This window comes from Myxocyprinus asiaticus, chromosome 31 (assembly GCF_019703515.2).
Source record: "Myxocyprinus asiaticus isolate MX2 ecotype Aquarium Trade chromosome 31, UBuf_Myxa_2, whole genome shotgun sequence".
In the NCBI taxonomy this organism is placed as follows: Eukaryota; Metazoa; Chordata; class Actinopteri; order Cypriniformes; family Catostomidae; genus Myxocyprinus; species Myxocyprinus asiaticus.
In genome coordinates, this window is record NC_059374.1 from 5109380 (window position 1) to 5134897 (window position 25518).

Below are 25518 nucleotides of genomic sequence, written 5' to 3' on the forward strand. Positions count from 1 at the left end.
AGAGATGCTGCGGAATGACCTCAAGAGAGCCGTTCACACCAGACATCCTTAGAATATGGCTGAGATGAAGCAGTTTTCTAAGGAAGAATGGTGCAAAATTCCTTCTGAACATTCAACCCGAAGCACTTGGTTGAGGCTATTGGTGCCAAAGGAGGATCGACCAGTAATTAAATCCAAGGGTACACTTAATTTTCCACAGCACTGTGAATGCTAAATGGGATGCGTTCAGTAAAGATATGAAAAATGATAATTGTTTGTGTTGTTAGCTTCACTGATGTGATCATATTATGATTTAGCTTTACTGTGACCCAAAGCTTATGCATTTCAGTTCCCTGAAAGAAAAAAGAACACTCCTTTTGTGTTCCACAGCAAACAGAATTAAAATTACATGATTAAGTTTTGATGAAATGATGATGAATTAAAATAATTTGTATTCATTTTAATATTTTAAAGTTTAGTCTTGGTTATTAAAGTGACAGAATATTTCAAAATGAGTTGAATACAGCGCCACAAATCACACAGAACAGAATGAAACTAGGTCAAATTAGGTAATTGCATCAACTGAATTAAATGTGATGGAAATGAACAGTTAATCTAATTGATTTTAAATACAATTCAAATCAAAAGATGAATTCCATGAATTCAAAATAAGGTTTTGTAAATATCTGCATGTTTGTAAAGTTGTTCATATGTAAAATTATTTAGGTTTTAGATGTTGTCAAAACATCAATGTTTAAGTGTCTATGCAAATGTGAGCAAATGTGCATGTACATATACTCATAAGATCACAATGATGTTACTTGTTTTGAGAATATTGATCATAGTTTTAGAGAAATGTGTAAAATGAATTGAGAAAAACTGTATTTAATACAAGTCAGTGTCATGTGTATTTTGTTAATTCATGTCGTTTATTTTGAAATTTCTTGTTCATATTTCATGTCATGTGTTCTCCCATGTCATGTATTATCTCCTCATGTTTTCCATGGTCCATTGTCAGGTATTGTTGAATGTAACCTTGGTTGTGTTTTCAAGTTTATGTCTAGTCAAGTTCATGTTTTTTTGTTTACGTTTGTAGTTAGGGTTTTTGGATTTCACTTTTGTTAATAAATTTGCACTTGGGTTCTTTACTTCATCGTCATCATCTTCGTCATTGCCAGTGCTAGCAACAAAGTTACAGTCAGAGTGCTACAAAAAAGGGGAGGAAGGGGGGCATTACATTAGTGGGTACGATTGTGACAGTAATCCACGAGTTTTAATAGAAGAATTAATGCAAGTGATTTTATAAAATTATAAGCTTCAAATTTCTGCATTTCAGGGTTGGGAGGGTTACTTTTGAAATGTATTCCACTACAGATTACAGAATACATGCTGTAAAATGTAATTTGTAACGTATTCCGTTAGATTACTCAAGGTCAGTAATGTATTCTAAATACTTTGGATTACTACTTCAGCACTGGTAGATTTTTTCACTTGTTTTGACTATAAAAACTCTGCCAGTACAGTAAGACAATATACACATTTTAAAAATATATTCTCTGAAAAACCTAAATATCTTATGCAGTGTTGTTTCTAAAACAAGATCGATCAAATTGATCTTGTTTTAAGGATTTTTAAATAATTTTACAGGAAAACAATACAAAAATTATCAAGAATAAAATGTTTGCCCTAACATCAAAGGTCTTAAAGAAATTATGATACATGAATTTTCTTGGTAAAAAAATATGATTGTGCCTGGTAACGTGCATGTAAAATGGCTAGAAATAGCATTTTATCTTAGCGTAAAGCTGACAATTTACACAAGGTTTATTTCTATTTCTTCTGCTCCAAACTTACTTCAAACTTACTTCTCTGTCTGCTCGTATGAATGTAACACATCATAAGAAAGTGTTTCACTGCTGTTCAAATGCACTTTTGGATCGCATCATTTATATGTATAAATGTTTTCCATCTGAAAGGACTAAATATTAAATGAAACAAATGACAATAAAATGCAAAGTAATCTCTTCAGTAATCAAAATACTTTTTGAATGTAACTATTCAAATTGTAACTGTAGTGGAATACAGTTACTTATATTTTGTATTTTAAATAAGTAATCCCGTTACATATATTCTGTTACTCCCCAACCCTGTGCATTTAAACCCTCCAAATACTGTCCCATTAGCTTCCATGGTAAGTGCCTCACTGTAACCTAGATTTTTGCTTTTTTTAAAGAAAAGGAGTTTACTTTTGTGATCAACATTATGCCACAAATGCTGTCGATTGAACTTAACTTGTATTGAACCAGGAATATTCCTTTAACACCAAAAGATCTAAACATGTACGCATGCGCACACATGCGGAAAAAAAAAACTACAAAAGTGTCAAATCAACTTTACTTTCAGAGAACACAGAGATACAAAGCACAATTTTTTTGGCATCTTTGAAAAAAAAAAATTATACAAAAACTCGAAACAAAAATCAATGCAAACAAAATGACAACATAATCTCTGCACCACATGAGACAGTAGCTGTAGCTTTTCCCACAATTTTTGTCACTCCGTCTTCTAATGCTTATTCCTATTTTGTTGTTTACAACAGCTAAAACACTGAAACTGACAACTGTGACACCAGTGAACCTTAGCCCTGTGAATCCACATTCAATCACAGATGGCGAAGGTACATGAAAGCTTTTGAAAGGTTTTACTTGCTCAGAGCCAAATAACTCTTCTACTGAATTAACATCCATTACAAGCATGACAGCATATCTCCTTCATGGATTTCATCATTCATGTACTATTGATTTATGTCCATTATTAGCATAGAAACCACATCAGGGAATCGTTCTCAATTTGTTCCTTATGCATGATTTTCAGTTTTAAAAGGCTGTGTCGATGCAGCGTTCTGTAGGTGCTTTAAACTGATAAGTTGAAATGATGTGCAAGAATGCACCTGAATATTTCACTAACTGTAAATTGACTAAGGTGATAACAGAATAACTGTTTAAGCCATATAGGTAATTTTCTGCTGTGCAGTGTTACTATTAAAAAGTACCATAAAACTGAATTTGAAATATAACCTCTCTGCTATAAAAAAAACTGAAGTTCTATGAAACCCCAAAACAGAATTTGTTGGCATCATGTTGTATCACTTCTGATGCCCTCTATACACATTCGTAACATTGACTGTTATTACAGTACATGTGAGTTTTAGCTTTACAACATCAACACTTCAAATTAAAAAATAATGTGTTAGTCACGTAAAGCCAAATTCTGTTAACTCAACTGCAAGCACACACATAGGCATGATTTCTGAGAAACGTTATTATCCATTTATTAGAGGATGATTCCTCTGTCCAGTCTATTCCTCTTTTTTTCCCCCCGAAATGTATTTCTTTGCCTTTTCCAGATGTTGGGAGCCTCAGCAGGATGCTGGCAGTGTAGTCACCATAGAAACAGCAATTCAGATCACCCTATGGCGAACAACCTTCTCATCTTCACACTTTCCTAAGCTGTTCTCCTGCAGAAGCAGAGAAACCTCTGGGAAAACACAGACACAATCAGATACAAAATACATAGAAAGTAATGGAATCAGATAAAGGACTAACACTTTAATATCTTTTTCTGTAACTCACCATTTCTCTTGTTTACATCATTAAGCAGTTCATTTTACAAAACTTTATAACCCAACCCTCTACGGACAAGTTGGAGAAAGAATCACCATTTGCTCGTAAATATTTGTTTTTACCAAACCCCTGCATAGATGCTGTTAGAGCCTATTGTTAAATTCTTCAAAGACCACCTTTTCATGCACTTAAGAAAACGGTTCATTCCAGGGATTTTGCAGAAAATGGCGTTCTGAAACGTCATGTAAGGAGAAAGCCGATTTCTCACGCTGTTTAAGGGATTAAGAGAAAGCAGTGTAAAATACTAAGGTTTCTCTTGGAGAACGCAATGTGGCCATGTAAATGCATTAGAAGCGTTATTACAGGTTTTTGAGGAGTGCATATAAGACCGTATTACAAACGTCATAGGATGGAACCCAACAACAAGTCAACATAGCGGAAAGAATTCAACATTTCTGGGAGTACAGTGGGAAAAGCACATACACTATAAACTGTAGCCATTTATACACACCTATGTAAAATATTGACAGTCCCTCACGTCCACCTATATGCGCTCGTACGTCGGGGGAATCCTGGAGTTTTAAGTAAGAGGGAAACTCCACTATTGCGGTGCAATTCCACTGCACGTTGCAATGAAAAGTGAAGGAAACAAACACTGAAACAACTCTGGAATATCTGGAAATAAAGCGAAGCAACGGAGAATAAAATAGTAAAGTATTCCTCGGATGACATGTTTGTTATATACACAAGCGTTGCGGAGAAATTACGTTGCTGTGGAAAAAGCTGCTAACTAACTGATCCGCATATTTACGGGAGTAAAGAGTACACCGCTTATACAGTGCATGTAAACAGGAACACCACTTCTTTCGGAAAAATTTTTACATTGAGTGTACATTGAAATGTATGACAAGCATTATAAATTAGTACTATATTTCTGTCTTATTTACTTCACTAAAAGTGCACTGCAGTGTCAGTGTGTATATGACAGTTTACCATGTTCCTCAATACAAAATCTGGTGAAACGCTGTCATCTCCTCCATTTATGTGATGTGTCGCAATTTTTTATCTGTGTAATAACTTGCACGAATGTGTGAACCTGCAGTACTTCGTTTTCATAACATGTTTTCATCAGCCTCACGCATGCACACAGAACAATGCGTCATCATTCCACTCTGTCATGCACACAGACACATTCGTTACATTAAATCACAGCCTTTTGCGGTTTAATATTCACGTTTTGTTTTTCACCAAATCACAACATAATGTTATTGTTTATTTGTGCAGGCCTGTAGGATCGTGAAATCAGTCTAATGACATGCTCTTTAGAAAGCATAGTGGCAAAATACAAAAGCGTATTAAAATCACTGTGATGTTCACAATATTGATGAATTTTGTCCGTCGCTAGCAAAATCATTGGGTTAATATTGTGAATATTCTATATATCGCCCCGCCCTAGTCACTACTAATGAATCTAAATAATTCCAAATCGCAATGACCTTGTGCAGTTAAACCTAAAGGACCACGATTAAATAAATTAAATAAATACTCTGCGCAAAACATCCTCACAGAAAAATCAGAGTTGTATGACTTTTGCAACAGCCAATCAGGTGACTCTCCTTTGTCTCCTTCTAAAACCCAACAATTACTTTCTTCCATCATACAAAACATACTCTTTACGCTTCAGATTATCCTTACAGACTCTACTCTGTGTGCTTGTTTTTGGTGAAGTGAAAAAGGTCTGAGTTTGGACTCAAGTGTGATTTATAATTGGCAGTAGAGCATGGGTGAGATATTACCTAATTTTGGTCAAAAGGAATCACTTACTAGTTTTTTGTTAATCATATCGCAGTATTTTTCTTAAAGAAACTTTTATTTTTCCAAATCATGCAGCTCTAATCAAAACCCATTAATTTGGCGGAACAGAGGAGTTAGGGGCCATTCACACTGTTTTTGCATATGTATGTGCATCTGCTCTGTTTTGTTTTATTATGTAAACATGCGCTGGACGGATGTCTTTGACTGTTGCACCACAAAGATTTGACGTTGTGAAGAAGTTCAGGCTGCACAGGACTTGCTACACATGAATCCAGATTGTTCTGCACCAAGAAAAGTTTCTGCGCTTTTTAAATGGTAAGCTAATGTTTTTTTCCCTTCTGCTTTGGTGTGTTGAGGGGTCACTATCTATGCCTTGTTGAAACACTGTGTTTAATGTAACAATACTGTTCCAAATGTTGCCTATGATGCATACATATAATACAGCCTACTGTAACAATACTTGCTAGGAGAAAACTAAAGGCTTTCAATGAAAACTCCTTCAGCGTTAGCACAGGTACCCTCAGAGAATGAGAACAAAGACAAATCAACCTCAGGCTGTAAACTGTGATAAAAAAAATCTTATACATGTATCAAATAATTATCAAAAACAAACACCTTTCAGCTCTGTGCCATTGCTGTTGGAGGTTATCCGGTCTTTAGGCGATCTGCCATCCACCATGTCTGTTTTTACCTGTCCGAGAGTCTGCAACAATGGCATGATGTCCAATGACTCTTCTCCATCCCGCTTCAACAGTTCTAACACCTATATACACAGTCACACACATTAAAAAAAAAATTTCTTTGTGCCTGTAACATTCTTACTTAATTGGTTGCACTTGCACATTCAACCCAGTTGCACATTAGAACACGAAGACAAACACACACACGTGAAAGACACACACACACACACACACACACACACGTGAAACAAAATGTAAAGTAGGTACCTTTTGGCATTTTTAGACATAATTTAGTCTTTATATTAAGCTGTTTTCGTGGAGGCCTCATGAAAGTCCCTACAATGTAGGTAATATATAAGATCTTTCCCCAAATGTCCCCAACAAAGACAGCAAACTGACAACACACCTTCAAACACTTGTAACTCTTCAGCTCACTGAGGTTCTCTTCCAAAAACAGCAAATATAGAGAAAGATCATCCCAGGCCAGCCTCTCAAACTGCATCACCCCTATCGTGGGCAGCATCTCGTAGGGCTTCAAGAACCCCATGGTCCTTCTGAATGGAACTAACATGGCGTACAAGCACAATGGCAACAGCAGTAAATACACACACAGGTTAATGTAGCTCAGCAGCTGGAAGATGCCTACAGCAACTAACTTGCACTGCATGGCTTGTGGTACTGAGGAGTCGTTTATAACCACTCCAGACCGGATGTCACATTGAAACTCATCCGTGATGGAGAGCTGGATGTAATAGCAAAGGTAGATGCAGGCTAATACGAGGGCCAAGAAGGTGACTCCATGGCAACAAAGGTATCGGACCAGTAGTCCACGAGAGAAGCGTTTGGTCCTCAAGTACTGTTCCACCAGAGGATATCTAAAACAGCTCTCAGTAAGGTCCAGCACAGAGCTAAAGAACAAAACATAACGGTGTTAGCATAATGGTATTTTAATGTTATATGGTTATGTAAGAGACACTTATACATGCATTCAGAAACAGAGACAAGGAGTTATTGGATTCAGATTATAAAAAAGCACTAAATTAAAGGAATATTCCAGGTTCAATACAAGTTAATAAGCTCAATAGACAGCATTTGTGGCATAATGTTGATTATCACAAAAATTAAGTTGGACTTTGTACTTCCTTTTCTTTAAACAAAGCAAAAATCAAGGTTACAGTTTGGCAATGACAATGGAAGTGGATGGGGCCAATTTTTGGAGGTTTTAAAGGCAGAAATGTGAAGCTTATAATTTTATAAAAGCACTTCTGTTAAAATTAATGCATTATTTGAGATGTAAAGATGTTTAAATAATCTTTTTTTACAGTCGTTTAAGGGTTTTAAGGTTTACTGCATTAAGTCATCATGGCAAAAAGGTTAGTAAGCGATTTTATCACATTAAAATCATGTTAACACACATTGTTTATGTCTTGTGGCTATACTTTTGAAAATGAGTATTTTAATGTTTACTGATTGGCCCCATTGACTTCCATTGCAAGTGCCTCACTGGAACCCAGGTTTTTGCTTTTTTTGAAGAAAGGACACGTCGAAATACATTTTTGTGGTAATCAACATCATGCCACAAATGCAGTCGACTGAGCTTAACTTGGATTGAACCCAGAACATTACTTTAACCTTTATTAACATTTATGTATGATGGTAGCCTGTCAGTTGAAAAAAAAAACTCATCCAATGAGCTACAATACGATAACCCAAAACACAATGCACTATACCAAAAGTGTTACTTTTTTTTTTTTTTAACCAACAATTCAGTTTAAAAATAGAGTAATTAAAGTAGTAGATACATTTAAAATTCACTGAAGATTTTCAGTTTACTGACTGGTCCATTGATTCAATTAATCTGGATTAGCAATAATGAGAGAGGATGGTAAAAGCAGAGGAATTGAGGGTCTAAAAATGCGTTTTTGCAATGAGATATGTATGGACACATACTGGTGGCAGGTTATTTTGTATGAGTCAATAACTTCTACGGAGTTCAGCTATTTAACCACTTAACAGCTCTGTGTATATGTATTTTATGTGGGTATGTGGTGAGTATATAGTGGCATGCAAAAGTTTGGGCACTCCTGGTCAAAATTTCTGTTGCTGTGAATAGTTAAGTGAGTAGAAGATGAACTGATCTCCAAAAGGCATAAAGTTAAAGATGAAACATTCTTTTCAACATTTTAAGCAATATTAGTGTATTATTTTTATTTTGTACAATTTTAGAGTGGAAAAAAAGGAAAGGAGCACTACGCAAAAGTTTGGGCACCCCAAGAGATTTGAGCTCTCAGATAACTTTTACCAAAGTCTCAGACCTTAATAAGCTTGTTATGGCTATGGCTTGTTCACAATCATCATTTGGAAAGGCCAGGTGATGCAAATCAAAGCTTTATACATACTCTGACTCCTCAAATCTTGTCCCAACAATCTGCAACCATGGGCTCCTCTAAGCAGCTGCCTAGCACTCTGAAAATTAAAATAATTGATGCCCACAAACTAGGAGAAGGCTATAAGATAGCAAAGCATTTTCAGGTAGTCGTTTCCTCAGTTCGAAATGTAATTAAGAAATGGCAGTTAACAGGAATGGTGGCGGTCAAGCTGAGGTCTGGAAGACCAAGAAAACTTTCAGAGAGAACTACTCGTAGGATTGCTAGAAAGGCAAATCAAAACCCCTGTTTGACGGCAAAAGACCTTAAGGAAGATTTAGCAGACTCTGGAGTAGTGGTGCACTGTTCTACAGCGACACCTGCACAAATACGACCTTCATGGTGAAGAGTAATGAGAAGAAAACCTTTCCTGCATCAGAAGTTTGCAAATGAACATCTAAACAAGCCTGATGCGTTTTGGAAACAATTCTGCGGACTGATGAAGTTAAAATACAACTTTTTGGCCGCAATGAGCAAAGGTATGTTTGGAGAAAAAAGGGTGCAGAATTTCATGAAAAGAACACCTCTCCAACTGTTAAGCACAGGGGTGGATCAATCATGCTTTGGGCTTGTGTTGATGCCAGTGACACAGGGGAACATTTCACTGGTAGAGGCAGTGTTTCTCACAGGATTTTGTGAGACTATGGGGGGTGAACCCCTTATAGGGGTCCGGGGACATGCTCCCCCGTAAGAAAATGTTGTACATTTTAAAGTTAAATACTTCCATCTGGTGCACTTTGAGAGCAAAATTAAGAGGCTAGTGTTGTGCTCTTGTAAAAAAAAAATTGTGCTCTTAAAGCTGCAGTAGGCAACTTTGAAATAAATCGAATTGTGAGAAACAGCGCCCCCAATTCTTCCCCATATAAATGATGCTCTTCACCCCCAGCCAGGTTTTAGTTGACAGCTGTTCACAAACAGAGCCAAGGCCTGCCTCGCCAAAAGTGACTGGCTACATTTCGGGATTGACACTACCCGACCCACAATTTTCACTCAGAGCTAGAGTCTGTGGTGCTAACTAATCTCTCACAGGGTACAAACTAGGGATGTCAGTTTCACATTTTTAGCTTTTAACATTACCTCAGACTGCTAACGATAGCTAGCTAGTGAAGCCATAAGCAGTGTAACGTTATGCCAATTAACCTAGTAATGCTAACGTTAACTTACATTAATCATCATGATTAGGGCAACCATATTCTGGTTTTCCTTAAAGAGGACACCAGGGTGGGATCGAATAATAGGGTTTAAAACACTGGCTGTGTCTCGTTTGGAAAGCTGCATCCTCTGGAGGTTGCATTTGTCGGCTGCATACGTCATCGAGGTGGTCTCGTTTAATTTTTTTTTATTTTTTTATTGGGAATGCAAAAAAGGTTAAGAATTGTATAAATGTAAGTGCATATACACAGAAGGCAATGACAATAGATAAAAAATAAGAAGACAAAAATAAAATAAAAAATGAAACGAGACAGCCTCGATGACGTATGCGGCCGACAAATGCGACCTCTGGAGGACGCAGCCTTCCAAACGAGACACAGCCAGTGTTACTATGAATGCAAACTTTAATACAGTGAAAAAGACACTCTATTAGCATAAAATAAATATATATAAATAAGAATTTCCAACATTCTTTTGAATGTCCATGTACTAAAATAAAATATTTGATGCCATGAGTGTACCTTCATTTACTATTACTATTATTTTGAATGGCCATGGAAAATGAAGCAATGTAATAACAATTTTACCTGGTCGCAAAAAGTAGTCCATTAATTTACCTGATGAACTTTCACCTTTTGCTGACCCTTTGTGCTTCGCAGAGCTAATGTGTGCTTCTAAATCACTTGCACCTTTATTAGCAACTGACACATAAGTGCCAGCTTTACATGTCATACATTCTGCTTCCCATGGATCTCGACCTGGATGAAAGCATGGGAATTTTTTGTGCAAATCTTCTGTAAATTTGCACTTTTGTTTGGGCATTGTTTCCACTCAGATGTCATTTGCTGCTACTGTCAAGCAACTGTTTGATGCTGAACGCAACAGCGCTTCGCGTGTTCGCGGAGAGATTGACAGGCAGGAATTTGGCCAATAGTTGCTGCAAGACTCTTATAATTGACCAACTGGTGTGCGAGAAGGCGGGACTTACAAAGAGGTGTTAAAGCAATGCAAATATGCGCGCACACACAATGAAGTATTAGACCAGATGCACATCATAATGCAACTAAAGCCGAATCCCGGACATTTTCGCAAATTTAGAAATCCCGGCCGGATGCTTTAAGGTCCGAGAGAGATGACGTATGGTCACCCTAATCATGATTCTAACTTCAGCAGTAATATTATCTGTTTGCTCTTGTACACTGATGATGATAAATTGTGTGTGGAGTAGTGTATAAATTCAGTGAATACACTTAATTTTAGTTAACGTTACTTACCTCAAAGATTTGTCGTCCTCCTCAACCAAATAACGTTAGACGGATCCAGGAATACTCCAGTGCATATATCTGCGAGTGTGTGTGAGCGTGTGAGTTTACAGCAGCGAGTGAGGAGCTGACTGAACTAACTGGAGCTGACTGGCGCACGAGAGAGAGAGCGCAAAACACAACCTTTTATTTTATGTTATTATGAGACTGAGAAGTGCAAAAATATTTTAGATGAGAAGTGTAAAAATGTTTTCGGTTCATTATGAGACCGTGGTGGGGCAAATTAGACTGTGGCGGGCCACCAGAGTCTAGTCAATTAATGGGAAACACTGAGAGGAAAGAATGGATTCAATTAAATACCAGCAAATTCTGGAAGCAAACATCACACCATCTGTAAAAAAGCTGAAGATGAAAAGAGGATTGCTTTTACAACAGGATAATGATCCTAAACACACCTCAAAATCCACAATGGACTACCTCAAGAGGCGCAAGCTGAAGGTTTTGCCATGGCCCTCACAGTCCCCCGACCTAAACATCATCGAAAATCTGTGGATAGACCTCAAAAGAGCAGCGCATGCAAGACGGCCCAAGAATCTCACAGAACTAGAAGAATGGAAAAAATTGAAAGACACTTATCTGGCTACAAAAAGCTTTTACAAGCTGTGATACTTGCCAGGGGGTGTTACTAAGTACTGACCATGCAGGGTGCCCAAACTTTTGCTTCGGGCCCTTTTCCTTTTTTGTTATTTTGAAACTGTAAAAGATGAATATAAAAAAGTTAAATTGTTTAAAATATTAAGGAAATGTGTCATCTTTAAGCCTTCTGGAAATCAGGCCATCTATTGCTCGCTTAGCTATTCACAGCAACAGAAATTTTGATCAGGGGTTCCCAAACTTTTGCATGCCACTGTATCTGTGCAAACCCAAACTCAAGTAGCACTGTTTGTCATTTGCGGAGCTCTGTGTGTGTGCTGTCCACCTTTGTGAGTCCACGCGGGCTGACAGAGAGTCCAGTGCTCCTGTAGTGTGAAGGCGTTTGGCCAATTTGATGGCTCTGTTGTAGGAACGGTCCAGTTCTTCCATTATAAAGGTCAGATCAGAAGAAAGCTCAGGGGCTCCTGTAAATCGCCAAAACAAAGCTGGCACGTATGCCGATATTGCCACCAGCAACAGGATATAAGGGAAAAACTGCAGAAAGAGAGGGGTTCATTTTACAGGAAATGAATGTGGTGTGTCCTGCAACACATTTATTATTTTCTTCCATTTTTTGAGCAATTCTTTGTTAAATTAATGTGCATAATTTCTGCACCACTTGCGATACCAAAGGGAAAATATGGCTGCAAACAGCTATTAAGGGGCCAAGCATATCAACCATTATTAGGCACAACAATGGCAAAAATTATGTAATTAAAGCAATCTGGTTTTAGGCAAAATGAAAAACCATGAATATTATCAATTGCAACGGGACATAAAAGCTTATTACTTTTGACCAACAGGTGGCGCTATCACCAAATTGATATAGTGTGGTCAAGGTGCGGTCATGGTGACAAATGTAATGTTTCATGTCAATACGCCAAAGCGTTGCCGAGACAGAGCCTGAAAACCATTCTGGCACCGTGCCATCAAATTCATTGTTGTGTTAAAAACGGTTTGGTTCGGTTTTTTGTCGGCATGGTCTGAAGGTGGTCTGATTCGATTTTGGTTAATGTCTCTAGGAGGAGTTCAAAAAAGTAGGTTTTTAAAGGATCTCAAAATGGCAGGAAATTCGATCACTCATAGCATAATTGGTATCCACATTCTCGGCATGACCCACGGAATCTACCGAGATGGATCTCACGACAATAGCACAAAGTAATCAAAAGTTATTAGCATTTTATTAAAATTTGGTAATAACTTTTGACCAGAAGGTGGTGCTGTCCCAAAACTTTGAGTACCTTCAGGCCTTTGTGCCAATGACACATAACGAGTTTCGTAACGATGTCAATGTGTTTGAAAAATAAAGCATTTTACAACAAAATTCAAAATGGGCGACGCCCAAAATTATTTGGTATCATTCGACTCAGCATCCCGCACAGAATCTAACAAGCCCAGATTTGTGATTTTAGGTTAAACAGTTTAGAAGTTATAAGCAAAAATATGAATTTTTCATATCTAGTAACCACTAGGTGGCACTGTGCCGAAACTGTGCAGGTACCCTCAGGTCATGGTTGTCATAACACACACCACGTTTGGTGTGAATACGCTAAAGCATTGCAGAGATGTAGCCTCACGTCCTCTTTGGCGTGCTCTACATCAAATTTGTTCACGCGTTATTCGAGAACCGTTTGACTAATCAACTTGAATTCCATTAATTTTTGGTCAGCCTGGTCTGAAGATGATCTGATTAAATTTTCATGCAAATCGAACGAACGGTCTAGGAGGAGTTCAAAAAAGTATGTTTTTCGAAAAATTCTAAATGGCAGAAAAATTTAAGACAATCGATTCAGATTTTGATTCTAGCACTTACGGCCCAAAAGTTATTAGCATAAACATGTGTGAAACTTTGGGCAGTTGGTGAAGTTTGAATTTGAGACTCCAAATTTGCTCCAGTTAATGTTCAGACTGTCCTCTACCTGTGTCCCAAATTTCACAACTTTCCCACATATGGTTCTATGGGCTGCTATAGACTCAATGGCAGAAGAAGAAGAATAAAAAAAAAAAAGAACACTAACGATTACAACAGGTGCCTATGCACTTTCAGTGCTTGGGCCCTAAATATTGCAAAAATAATGACTGATGTTTTCAAAAATATTGAAGCCGATGGAGGCCATGCATTATTATTATTTTTCCGTCTTTGTTTTCTCAAGATAACAAGTTATTTTAAGGCCTCTGTGGGATTCTGTGTTTGAAAAAAGTAATTTTTGCAAATCCGTTTAATGCCAATAATGGCACAAACATTCACACTCTAAGGATGCACTACGGAAGATTTTTTGGTTAAAAATTAACAATGTAACTGAGCAAGTACATAATAAAATCTGTGTTCAAAACCCTGTCCTTGCCATATCCCGATTCACTACGGTAAGCCTAAAATAATGACTTATATTTTGAGCTGTCGGGTCGAATTTGGCACGAAAATGCAGGCTTATGTCATTCGTCCTTGCGTGTTTACCTTACGCCGGCTACTGTGTCACGTGTATGTCGGCTGGGGAATCTGCAGCAATTTCAGCAGCGTCACGACAGCAGTCTGGATACATGTTTAACTCTTAACTGTTTGGCAAAGTTGTTTAATTGCTGTAATACTTGGATATGTGTGTGTGTGTCGCTATTGCAGAAATGCACAAGCTGTTGTATCACATTCCATTGCCCTTTTAACAGATAGTCTGTGAATGTGAAGCTTATAATGTTATAAAAGCACTTACATTTATTCTTCTGTTAAAACTTGTGTATTATTTGAGCTGTAAAGTTGTTTAAATCGTTCTTTTTACATTTATTTTGGGGTTTTAGGGTTTGTCGACATTACATCGTCATGGCTTTAACTTTATACAGAAAAGGTTAGTAAGTGATTTTATCACACTAAAATCATGTTAACACACATATTGTTTATGTCTTGTGGCTTGTCTTTTGAAAAAGTGAGCATTATAATGTTTACGGATTGGCACCATTCACTTCCATTGTAAGTGCCTCACTGAAAAATAGATTTTTGCTTTTTTTAAAGAAAAGGAGGGACGAGTCGACTTTTTTTTTGGTTTGTTTTTTTTTTTTTTTGGTAATCAATATTATGCAACAAATGCTGTTGATTGAGCTTTACTTGTATTTATTGAATATTAATTGAATATCTTGAATATCTCCCAGTGATCACAGGCAAAGCAGGTAACCTAAAGCCATGAGATTCATCCACGCAGAAGAGCAGCGCCAAAACACAACTGTAGTAAAATGTTGCTAACTCCTTTAAAACAATGTACATTTACTTTAGAAGCTATAGGCCTACTGCAGATTGTTATCGGTGAATGTTGAATACAATATTTAATCAGGGCTCGACATTAACGCTAGTCTGCTTATCCGAGACAAGTGAATTTTTGAAGGGGCAAGTGAAAAAGAATTTTACTTGCCCGACTGGGCAAGCAGACTGATTAAAACGTCAATAACAGGCTATATTTGTAATAGCCTAGGCCTGTGTCACTTATTAGAAAGTTAATATTCTTATTCTGCTGTTGAAAGTAATCCAGTGCACGTAATTGTATAATTCGCTAGTGATATAGTAACAGCTGTGCCCTGTTTGACTGACAGGCGGAATATGTGTGTGTGCTGAACATGCGTGTGTTCCGTAAATGCTCGCACTAATGCGCACCTGAACAGTCAAATACATTTTAAAATTCGGCCAAAATGCCCATCTTGGTGAGGTATTCATGTAAACACAGAGAGTGATGTCTAAAATGAACGTAAACAGCAGAGAAAAAAGCAGATTTGTATTAAAATGTCGGACTTGTAAGTATAAATGTAAGTTAATAGACCTGCTGCTGTCTAGTGTGTCATTATAATAATCAAACAACCAGAACAAGAAAATGAGAAAACACTCACTGCTCTTGACTGAATAATGTTAGTAGCTTTAAAAAGTATTAATGTATTATAATCATACAGTGAAGACCAGTAGTAGTTGTATGTTGCATTTCATTCTGTATGTTTATTTGAATATTTGAAATTGCTGTTACATTTTTTTAAAGCTGTTAAAAAAGCACTGAATTTTCTTTTTTTTTTTTTTGATTATTCATTGCTTTTTATTGTTATTTTATTACTGACTGTTTACTAGTCTTGAATAATTAAGAACTGTTCAAGGTGGAAACAGGACGCACCTGAGCTCAATTTTGAGTGTCATGGCAAAGGCTGTGAATACTTATGTACATGTGATTTATTTTTCTCGTTTTTTTATTTTTAATAAATTTGCAAAGATTTCAAACAAACTTCTTTCACGTTGTCATTATGGGGTATTGTTTGTAGAATTTTGAGGAAAATAATGAATTTAATCCATTTTGGAATAAGGCTGTAACATAACAAAATGTGGAAAAAGTGAAGCGCTGTAAATACTTTCCGGATGCACTGTATATGACAATAGCCTCCTCCCCTACACAGCGCAGTTCACATATCAAGTTCAAGGAAATCCACTGTTAAAAAGACAAGTTTTTTTAAAGTTCAATAAATGCATGATGCTTCCAAAGTCAATGATTAGTCGTGTTAAATAATTGTGATCTCTGTATTGACCAAAATATTTGTGATTATGATTTTTGCCATAATCGAGCAGCCCTATTGTAGATTATGCCTTAAAATATATTATTTGTATTTAGAGCACCAGTGAGCCAGCCAAAGGAACACAAAACTCCATAAGATGTTGGTTAATGAAGAAAAATATCCTTGAGGGAAACCAGGCTCACCGCAAGGGCCAGTTCCCCTCTGGCAAAACAGCATGAATATAATGACAATATCAGTTATTTATGTGTAGTACAAGTCATGGCTTGAAACAAAATGATTTTATATGAAGTCCATCCTGAATTAACCCCAGACGTGCACACAGATGCAGTGTCATTTGTTATTTGGCTGAAGGCTTTAGCTGGCAATTCATTTATTGTCCATGTATTCCATTTTAAGAGAGTGTAGTCCAATCTTTGACCAAGATGAGAAGAGTAAAATTACATGCACGTACAGGCATCAACTTAGAAGACCTTGTAAAAACCTGAATTAAATTCATGAAAAAAATAGCATATAACGAGTATAGTGAAGTATTATATCCTTTGTTACTGTGTTATCGATTCTTTATGCTAGAGACATATTCATTTTTCTTTTAATGACTTTATGATTTTGTGCAACATAGCGCACTGTTACGGCACTGGCCTATTCATAACGCGAGTTACGCATAGCGAACAACTTGTTCAAGTTCAGCTGTGGATTCGTTCGATTGTCTGTGCAGATACCCGCAATTTAGTACAAGCTCAGTTGTGCATTTGCTTCATTGTCTGTGCAGATGTAAGTGGTAATATTTATGTTGTTACTCTGGCTGGTTAATGTCATTGTCACAGTGTGTTTCCGTCGCGTTTCCAAGGACTCTTATTTTGAAGTGGTTTTTGTCTTCTGTTTCCCCTGGACTACATTTCCCATAATGCACCGCCCTGATCACTGCCATCTGTTCCCCATTGTTCTCACCTGTTCTCCATTCCCTCATTAGCCCGTGTGTGTATAAATACCCTCTAGTTTTGTTCTCTCTTTGTCAGTTCTTGTTTGTTGCTATTTGAGTTCACGTTTGTTTGTTTCAATTTCATCATCTTCATTAAAGGCCTGCAATTAGATCCAGCGTCTCCAGTCTCATCCTAGCAACTACCTGTTACAGTTATATATATATGTTGTATGTATATATATATATATATATATATATATATATATATATACATATATATCACACACACACACACACACACACAGTTGAGTCAGAAGTTTACATACACTTAGGTTGAAGTGATTAAAACTCATTTTTGAACCACTCCACAAATTTCATATTAGCAAACTATAGTTTTGGCAAGACGTTTAGGACATCTGCTTTGTGCATGACATCAGTAATTTTTCCAACAGTTGTTTACAGACAGATTGTTTCACTTTTAATTGTCTATATCAGAATTCTAGTGGGTCAGAACTTTACATAAACTAAGTTAACTGTGCCTTTAAGCAGCTTGGAAAAATGATGTCAAGCCTTTAGGCAATTAGCCAATTAGCTTCTGATATGAGGTGTACTGAATTGGAGGTGTACATGTGGATGTATTTTAATGCCTACCATCAAATTCAGTGCCCCTTTGCTTGACATCATGGGAAAATCTAAAGAAATCAGCCAAGACCTCAGAAACAAAATTGTGGACCTCCACAAGTCTGGTTCATCCTTGGGAACAATTTCCAAATGCCTGAAGGTACCACGTTTATCTGTACAAACAATAGTATGCAAGTATGAACACCATGGGACCACGCAGCCATCATACCTCTCAGGAAGGAGACGCATTCAGTCTCCTAGAGATGAACGTAGTTTGGTGCTAAAAGTGCAAATCAATCCCAGAACAACAGCAAAGGACCTTGTGAAGATGCTGGAGGAAACAAGTAGACAAGTATCTATATCCATAGTAAAACGAGTCCTATATCGACATAACCTGAAAGGCTGCTCAACAAAGAAGAAGCCACTGCTCCAAAAGTTTGCAAGCGCACATGGGGACAAAGATCATACTTTTTGGAGAAATGTCCTCTGGTCTAATGAAACAAAAATTGGACTGTAAACATGAACTAATGAACTTAATGTTAGTTACAGCATAAACTATTACATTTTTTAAATCAAAAGTTGTATTAGTTAACATTAGTTAATGCACTATGAACTAGTATGAACTAACAATGAACAATTGTAATTTTACTAACTAACATCACAGTTAATAAAGGCTGTAAAAATATTGTTCATTGTTTGTTCATGATACCTAATGCATTACCTAATGTTAACAAATGGAACCTTTTTATAAAGTTACCAAAATTACATTAAAATTACATTAATTGTGAATTGCTAAAATGTATTTCTGTTGTCAATATCAAAGGTCATTATGACATACTGGTAAGCAGTAAAAACCATGAAAGCATCACACACAGCAGAGATATGTTCAAAAATAAGAAAAATATATCCATTACAAGCACTAAAACTGCTCCAGTGAGAAATCATTAATATCTATGATTAATGGGGGCCTGGGTAACTCAGCGAGTAAAGATGCTGACTACCACCTCTGGAGTCGCGAGTTTGAATCCAGGGTGTGCTGAGTGACTCCAGGCAGGTCTCCTAAGCAACCAAATTGGCCCAGTTGCTAGGGAGGGTAGAGTCACATGGGGTAACCTCCTCATGGTCCCTATAATGTGGTTCGCTCTCGGTGGGGCGCGTGGTGAGTTGTGCGTGGATGCCGCGGAGAATAGTGTGAAGCCTCCACACGCGCTATGTCTCTGCAGTAATACGCTCAACAAGCCACATGATAAGATGCACGGATTGACGGTCTCAGACGTGGAGGCAACTGAGATCTAGAGACTCTAGAAAATGGGCAACTTAATATTCATACATATGTAATTCTTACACATTTTTAAAAACAAACCTGGAGATTCATCTGAATAACAGCACGTCTGAAAGTTTAAATTCATGAATACTTAGAATTGCCAACAATTCACCCTCCAGAGGCCACACGTCATGCATCAAGGGCTGAGAAAGCTCACATTAGAGTAGCAGTGTATGTGCGATTCCCTGCATGCTGCAAAAAAGATCGGCCCTGATTCTAGGCACAATCGGCCGATTGGCATTCACAGACTTAAGACAAAGATCGGCTGATTTAGATCGGTGGCCGATCAATCGGTGCACCCCTAATTATGTGTTTGATAAAGGGTGATTAACCCGCTAAGCACTTCGGTTTATCAGTGTTCAGCTCTTTAGCTCCCGCAGCACTGATGGGGCAATCCTCAAAATACTATAAATGGATTATTTGTTATTTTTAAACAAGATTTTAAAGGGTTTAATTTCTAGTCCATGTTCATTGGCACTTTTTAAAGTTTGATCCACAATAAACATTTAATTTGTTCGCGAATCCCATCTCCCCAACCAACGTACAACACCGTTCACCGGCGGTGGTTGGCTTTTAACCACAGCGGCCCTTACAAAAAAAATTTTAATTGCCGCAAAGTTGCCACAAGTTTGTCACTCATTATTTTCACATGCAAATGAGCCTGTGATTTGCCGCAAATGTTTGCAGCTCTTCACCGCTAGTGGTGAACTTCCAGCAAACTTTTGGCAACAATGGAAAATTTGCCACAAGTTTAACGCAAAGCTCATTTGCATGTGAAAATTTGCCATTAACTCTCAATTTTTGTAAGGGGGTGGTAAACATTTGCCGCCGCAACAGCCCTATAACTTACCCCACAATGGTAAGGACAACAAATACAACAAGGATTTGTTTATGTGCTTGACAAAGCGGACCGCTGTTGTCCTTTTTAGCAACATGCATTTTTAAAAAACACAGTGGCTTCAAAATTCACCTTTGTAGTATGCTTTGCTATTTATGTGATTTTGTGATTTTGCTACTAGATCACAAAATGTGAAAGGCTTTTCAAGTAAATTTAACTAAACAAAAAACTGCCATTATAAAAACCTACAGGAAATTTCAGAGGGAATCCATTACGAATTAGCCTCCCTAGTTGGCCATCAAATTGACATCACGACAGATCTGTTCAATACCTGCTTTATCGGGGGAAATCAAACAACGAATGGCTTAGTTGTAGTTACTTCTGCATATTAAGCTGGGATAATATTAGAAAGTAATAGGGACCAACACTTCCAAGCTCCAAAAAAGGACATAAAGACAGCATAAAGATAATCCATACTCTAGACTCATGTGGTTTAATCCATGTCTTCTGAACCAATATGGTCAGTTTTTGGTGAGAACAGACCAAAATGTGACTTTTTTCACTATAAATCTTGTATTATACATCTGCAGTCTCCTAAGTGCAATCATGATTAGAAGCTCGATTACACTTTTTTGAAGCATTTGTAAAGCGCTGTACATGCACTTCGCCAGATATTATTTTATATAAGGAGATACCAACCTCCGCAGTTCTATCATAGAAGAGAGAGTAGCTGGGTTTCCATTGAAATATTTTGCATTTAAGCACATTTCTAAAAATTCGACTACAGAAAATACATATCGTTGCATGTTTCCATTCACTATGTCATGCGCATTATCTTGTGGGAGCCGCCTTGTCATGATGGAGCAGCTGAATGTCCTCCTTGCTTCGGAGAGTGTTTTATTTGCAGGATTGGAGCAACTGTACCTCGTTTTCTTAAATGCTGCCAGGAGACGCCACAGAATAAGTGTAATATGCAATATAATTAGGGCTAAAAACGCTCAGAACTGTTCTGGCGGATTGTCAGGACCCAGTTTAAAGACCAGCTGTGGGTTAAACACTTCCGAATGCTAAGGGCTATGAACGAAGAATTGTGAGCCAAGGTTGGACCTTTCGTTCGCATCAAGCTATCGCACACTCATAACACGTGCACGAATGGTCAAAACACGTAATTTTGCGAATAATCTATTTCCGTGATGGCATTTTACCTAATACAAAACTTTAGAAAATCCATTTCCTCCTAGCACATTACATTTTATGCTAATTTTGAGAGTGTATTCGCATATCAAGCGTTTCCATTCAGGATTTCTATGCGCAATTTAAAAATGTGCATTAAAATTGTTGGATGGAAACCCAGCCAGTGTAGCGGTCAACTTGGATCACTAGGATTGGTTCAGCATGTTACAACAGTTAATCACTTTTGTGGATACCATACAAATGAATGGGAAGAGGGGACTGACACCTACCTGTAGCAAAATTATCTGTGACTTCTCTTATAAAATAGCAATTTTATCATAGTAAACTCCACACATAGTTCACTCTAAAAGGATTGTTTAGTGTAAACATGTTGAAGATTAGCTGAAAGGTGGTAAATTCATGAAGTAATAAGCAATTTCCATCCCAAAGCAGTTTATTCAGCACACTAAAGTATCTTCTTCATTGACATCCATTTAAAAAGAATGGCCTCTGTTCTCCTTGCAAGTGTACAGCCACATTATGCTTGGTTTTGGAAACATTGAAAGTTCCCCTTAGGGGAGGGTCTCTGCTCAAAACCGATCATATCGCTTCAAAAGATATGGATTAAACCATTGGAGTCGTATGGATTACCTTTATGCAGCCTATTTGTCCTTTTTGGAGCTTGAAAGTTTTAGATTCCATTGATTTACATTGTATGTATAAATTCACATAATAATTCCATCAAAATATCTTCGCTTGTGTTCTGCACAAGAAAGTCATACGAGTATGAGATGGCATAAGGGTGAGTAAATGATGACATAATTATTATTTTTGGGTGAACTACTCCTTTAACATAAAATAAGACATCACCTTTAAGTAACAGGGAAAGAAAAAAGTTAATGATACAGTTTGTTCTTATATTGCCATCTGTATTTCCTCAAACTTTAGAAAAGAAAAATGTGTACTCGACATTTCCTGAAACTGACTCAGACAGTCTAGAAATTGAAGTACCTCACTTTAGTTCTCATGAGGCAGTGCTACACTCCAAATCTTTTCCAGCCATTTGTTGGAAGTTATCAATCAATTTTAATTCTTGAGAGCAAGATCCAAAACCCCTTATTAGGGGAGAGTTAAACTCATTTCAGTCCCTCATAGTCTTGAACTGCGTGTACTGACAAATTAGACTATTTAGCAACTACTCTCGAAAGTGTACCATTTATCCTTGTCAGAAAATGTAGGATGTGACCGATGCTGATCTTTGCTGAATTTGGTATATGCAGTAATTACAATGCTAGCAAAGCAGCGCTGTATTCATATTTCTCAAACATTGTGATTAGGGATTTTTTTTTAAAGTCTTACATTTCTGCAATTAATACAGCCCGAACCACTTAATGTGCAGACGATTTAAATATTGTTTTTTATTTCAGCCTTGGGTGTGCTATCTATTTTTGGTATGAAACAGCAAATATGCGGTCGGTATCTTTGGGACTTTATTAAGTAGCTAAAAGAACTCCTTTAATCACTGACACATACTGCTAATGATCAATTAACTGTATTTCACACCATTGTATCATAATTGTAACTGCTTCAAAGTTAAACATGAGACTTTTCCATTATTTTACACCCCCTGTATCAACCATGTATCTGTACTGCCCCCTACCGATACAAAATATATTCCTTGCAATTTAGCAGACAGAAGGACTAAAGAGTACACAAATGGAAAAGCAATTCTCCTAAATGGATGAGTCTGGCTTAAGGGTGCACTGTTATCACACTAAAATGTCCAGTTCTTGGGTCACCCTCAGTAGGATATGAACATGAGATTTTTATGATTTAAATTTTTCAGTTAAGCAGATACACCAGACACAACCACACACACGCACGCACGTATATATATATATATATATATATGAATTAGCACAGGCAGGATTGGACTGGCCATCTGGAACACCTGGTGAATTCCAGACAGAGGACTTCATGCTGACACACAGGTGTGCAGTACTTATTTGCATATTTAATCCCTGCCTGGCAATCTGACTTCACCACATGCACTGCAATTACAGTCAGAAATTGTGTAGCAGACCAACATATGAAGTTTTTCCCAGCAAAATGTGAGACTCTATCGATTTATCTATCTGTCTGATACTTTGTGCTTTTGGAGCTTGACAGTCCCTATCCCCTTTTATTGTGTGCAAAAGCACAGTTTGGATATTCTACTAAAAAAAATGTGTGTTCCAGAAAAAATCATGTTTCGATGATGACTACATTTTCCTTTTTGGGTTAACTATACTGTTAATGTCTGGATCTGTTTTTCAGGTTTTTCCAGTGGGCACAGGTGTCTAGAGCACTGGATTTCAACAGGTAGGTCGTGACCCAAAAATGTGAATGTATACAATAAAATTAACAATATAATTATGCATACCACTAGTTTGGACAGCAAAGGCTCTATAGTGTTTCAGCGCAAATTCATCTTGATAGAAGATAACCAATAGAATCTATGCACACCCATGTCCACATTTGACAAAAACAGTTTTACACGGTATGCAGTGGGTGGCAAGTTTTGCTTCGGATCTTGCTGCCTCTCATATGTACAGGCTTTTTCCATTCACATAAGCAGCAGTGTAAAATGCACTACTGGAAATGCGATGCTGCCACCTACTGCTTAAGCTAACTACAACTTAATAAAATGCCACCTATTTCTTCATAAATGTGCTATTACTATAAATATTGTAATTAGCAATCTTGAAATATTAATGAATAATAGCTAAATAATGTAATTGCAAGTTTTGATGACATCTTGCCATCTGTCTCCACATCTGATAATGAGTTCTGCATTTTCTTTTAAGGAATAACAGATTCAATACAAGTTAAGCTTAACCGACAGCATTTGTAGCATAATGTTGATTACCACAAATTTATTTTGAATGGTCCCTTTTCTTAAAAAAAAAAAAAAAAAGCAGAGCAGAGCAGTGAGGCACTTACAATGAAAGTGAATGGGGCCTATTTTTGATGGTTTAAAAGGCAGAAATGTGAAGCTTATAATTTTATAAAAGCACTTACATTAATTCTTCTGTCAAAACTTGTTCATTATCTGAGCTGTTAAGTTGTTGACATTGTAATTTACCAGGTGTTATTTGCAGTGTTACATCAGTATGACAAACAATGTTGCAGAATTGGACATAACTTTACACAGAAAGGATAGTAAGTGATTTTATCACAATAAAACATTTTAACATGCACATTGTTTACGTCTTGTGGCTACACTTTTGAAACAGTGAGTATTTTAACATTTACAGATTGGCCCCATTCACTTCCATTGCATGTGCCTCACTGGAACACAGATTGTTGCTTCTTTTACAAATTATTTTGTGGTAATCAACATTACGCCACAAATGCTGTCAAATGAGCTTAACTTGTACAGAACCCGGAATATTCCTTTAAAGGTCAATTTAAAGGATTGAGTTCCTTTACTCTGTTGCGATCAGTTTGTCACAGGAGACTGACTTGAGGTAAATGGAATTTGTGAAATGGAAATATGCGTAACCAACAAAGTTTAAAACTCTTATTCCATCATGAAATGTGTCAACAAATGAAGAAACTCATTGACAGGTGAATAGGTTCACATTGCTCCATTTTAATAAAGTTGTGCAGTAAAAGGTGCCATTCCACGTGACACAGACAACCCATTTAGAGCACAAGTTGTGAACGTGTTTGTGTATGTTTACCTTATGCAGCCAGAGTGGCAGGCCTCCTGTGTCCTGTGTTTGTACTGCCGCCCAGCAGTACGAATCCACATAACCAGCCTGACGCCATGAGAACTTTGTGGGGGAGAAACAACTAATCTGCGTACCTGAAGAAATGGAAATCAGAATTTTTAGATGGAGAGTCAAATGTGTGTGGTGTTTTTCTACAATATTTCATCCTTTTTATTTACAAGCTGCTGTTTCCATTTGCCTGCTAACCCTCAAATCATACATCATCTGTCCTTTTTGTTTTAACTGGAAAAGAGAACTAAAAGCATAGTACTGTTCTATCTTCTTTGAGTTCAGTTTTTTTGGGGAAGAACACAAGCAGGGCTGTTTTAATGTTTTAGGTCAGGTCATCGTTATAAACCATTTCTGAAACTGTTCTAAATTTTAGCTGTGGGTAACACTGGACTGACTGCACCCAAGTCTCACCGCTAAGTGCCTGATTACTGGTGGGAGTGTAACTATTGGAAGTGAAATATTCCTTTAATAAACAGCAGGTTATTAACCCTGTCTGTGGCTAAACTCAAGCACAGTTAGTACAGATTCCAGTGTTTATATTTTAGAGCCTAGTCAAAATGATAGCCTAGTTACAAGTACAATAATTTTATGAACTTTAATGACATTTAAACACATTAATAAAACATATTTAACTTTTACACTATAAAATAAATAAGAGCTGTTCAAGGCTATTTTTCATTAAATCAAACTTGCGTATGTTTAGATCTTGTCCAAAA

At 37.1% G+C, this 25518-nt stretch overlaps 1 protein-coding gene across 1 annotated transcript in view; it reads right to left on the minus strand.

Moving 5' to 3' along the window:
- Positions 1 to 2365: 2365 nt before the first annotated feature.
- Positions 2366 to 25518, minus strand: part of LOC127422279 (pannexin-1-like) — a 33804-nt gene continuing 10651 nt past the window's right edge. Inside the window, exons 2-6 of the mRNA XM_051665684.1 lie at positions 24761 to 24885; positions 11917 to 12125; positions 6504 to 7005; positions 6033 to 6180; positions 2366 to 3516 (exon numbers count right to left, since the gene is read on the minus strand). Coding sequence (XP_051521644.1) covers positions 3440 to 3516; positions 6033 to 6180; positions 6504 to 7005; positions 11917 to 12125; positions 24761 to 24885 — 1061 coding nt within the window. The 3' untranslated portion in view covers positions 2366 to 3439. The remainder of the gene's footprint in view (positions 3517 to 6032; positions 6181 to 6503; positions 7006 to 11916; positions 12126 to 24760; positions 24886 to 25518) is intronic.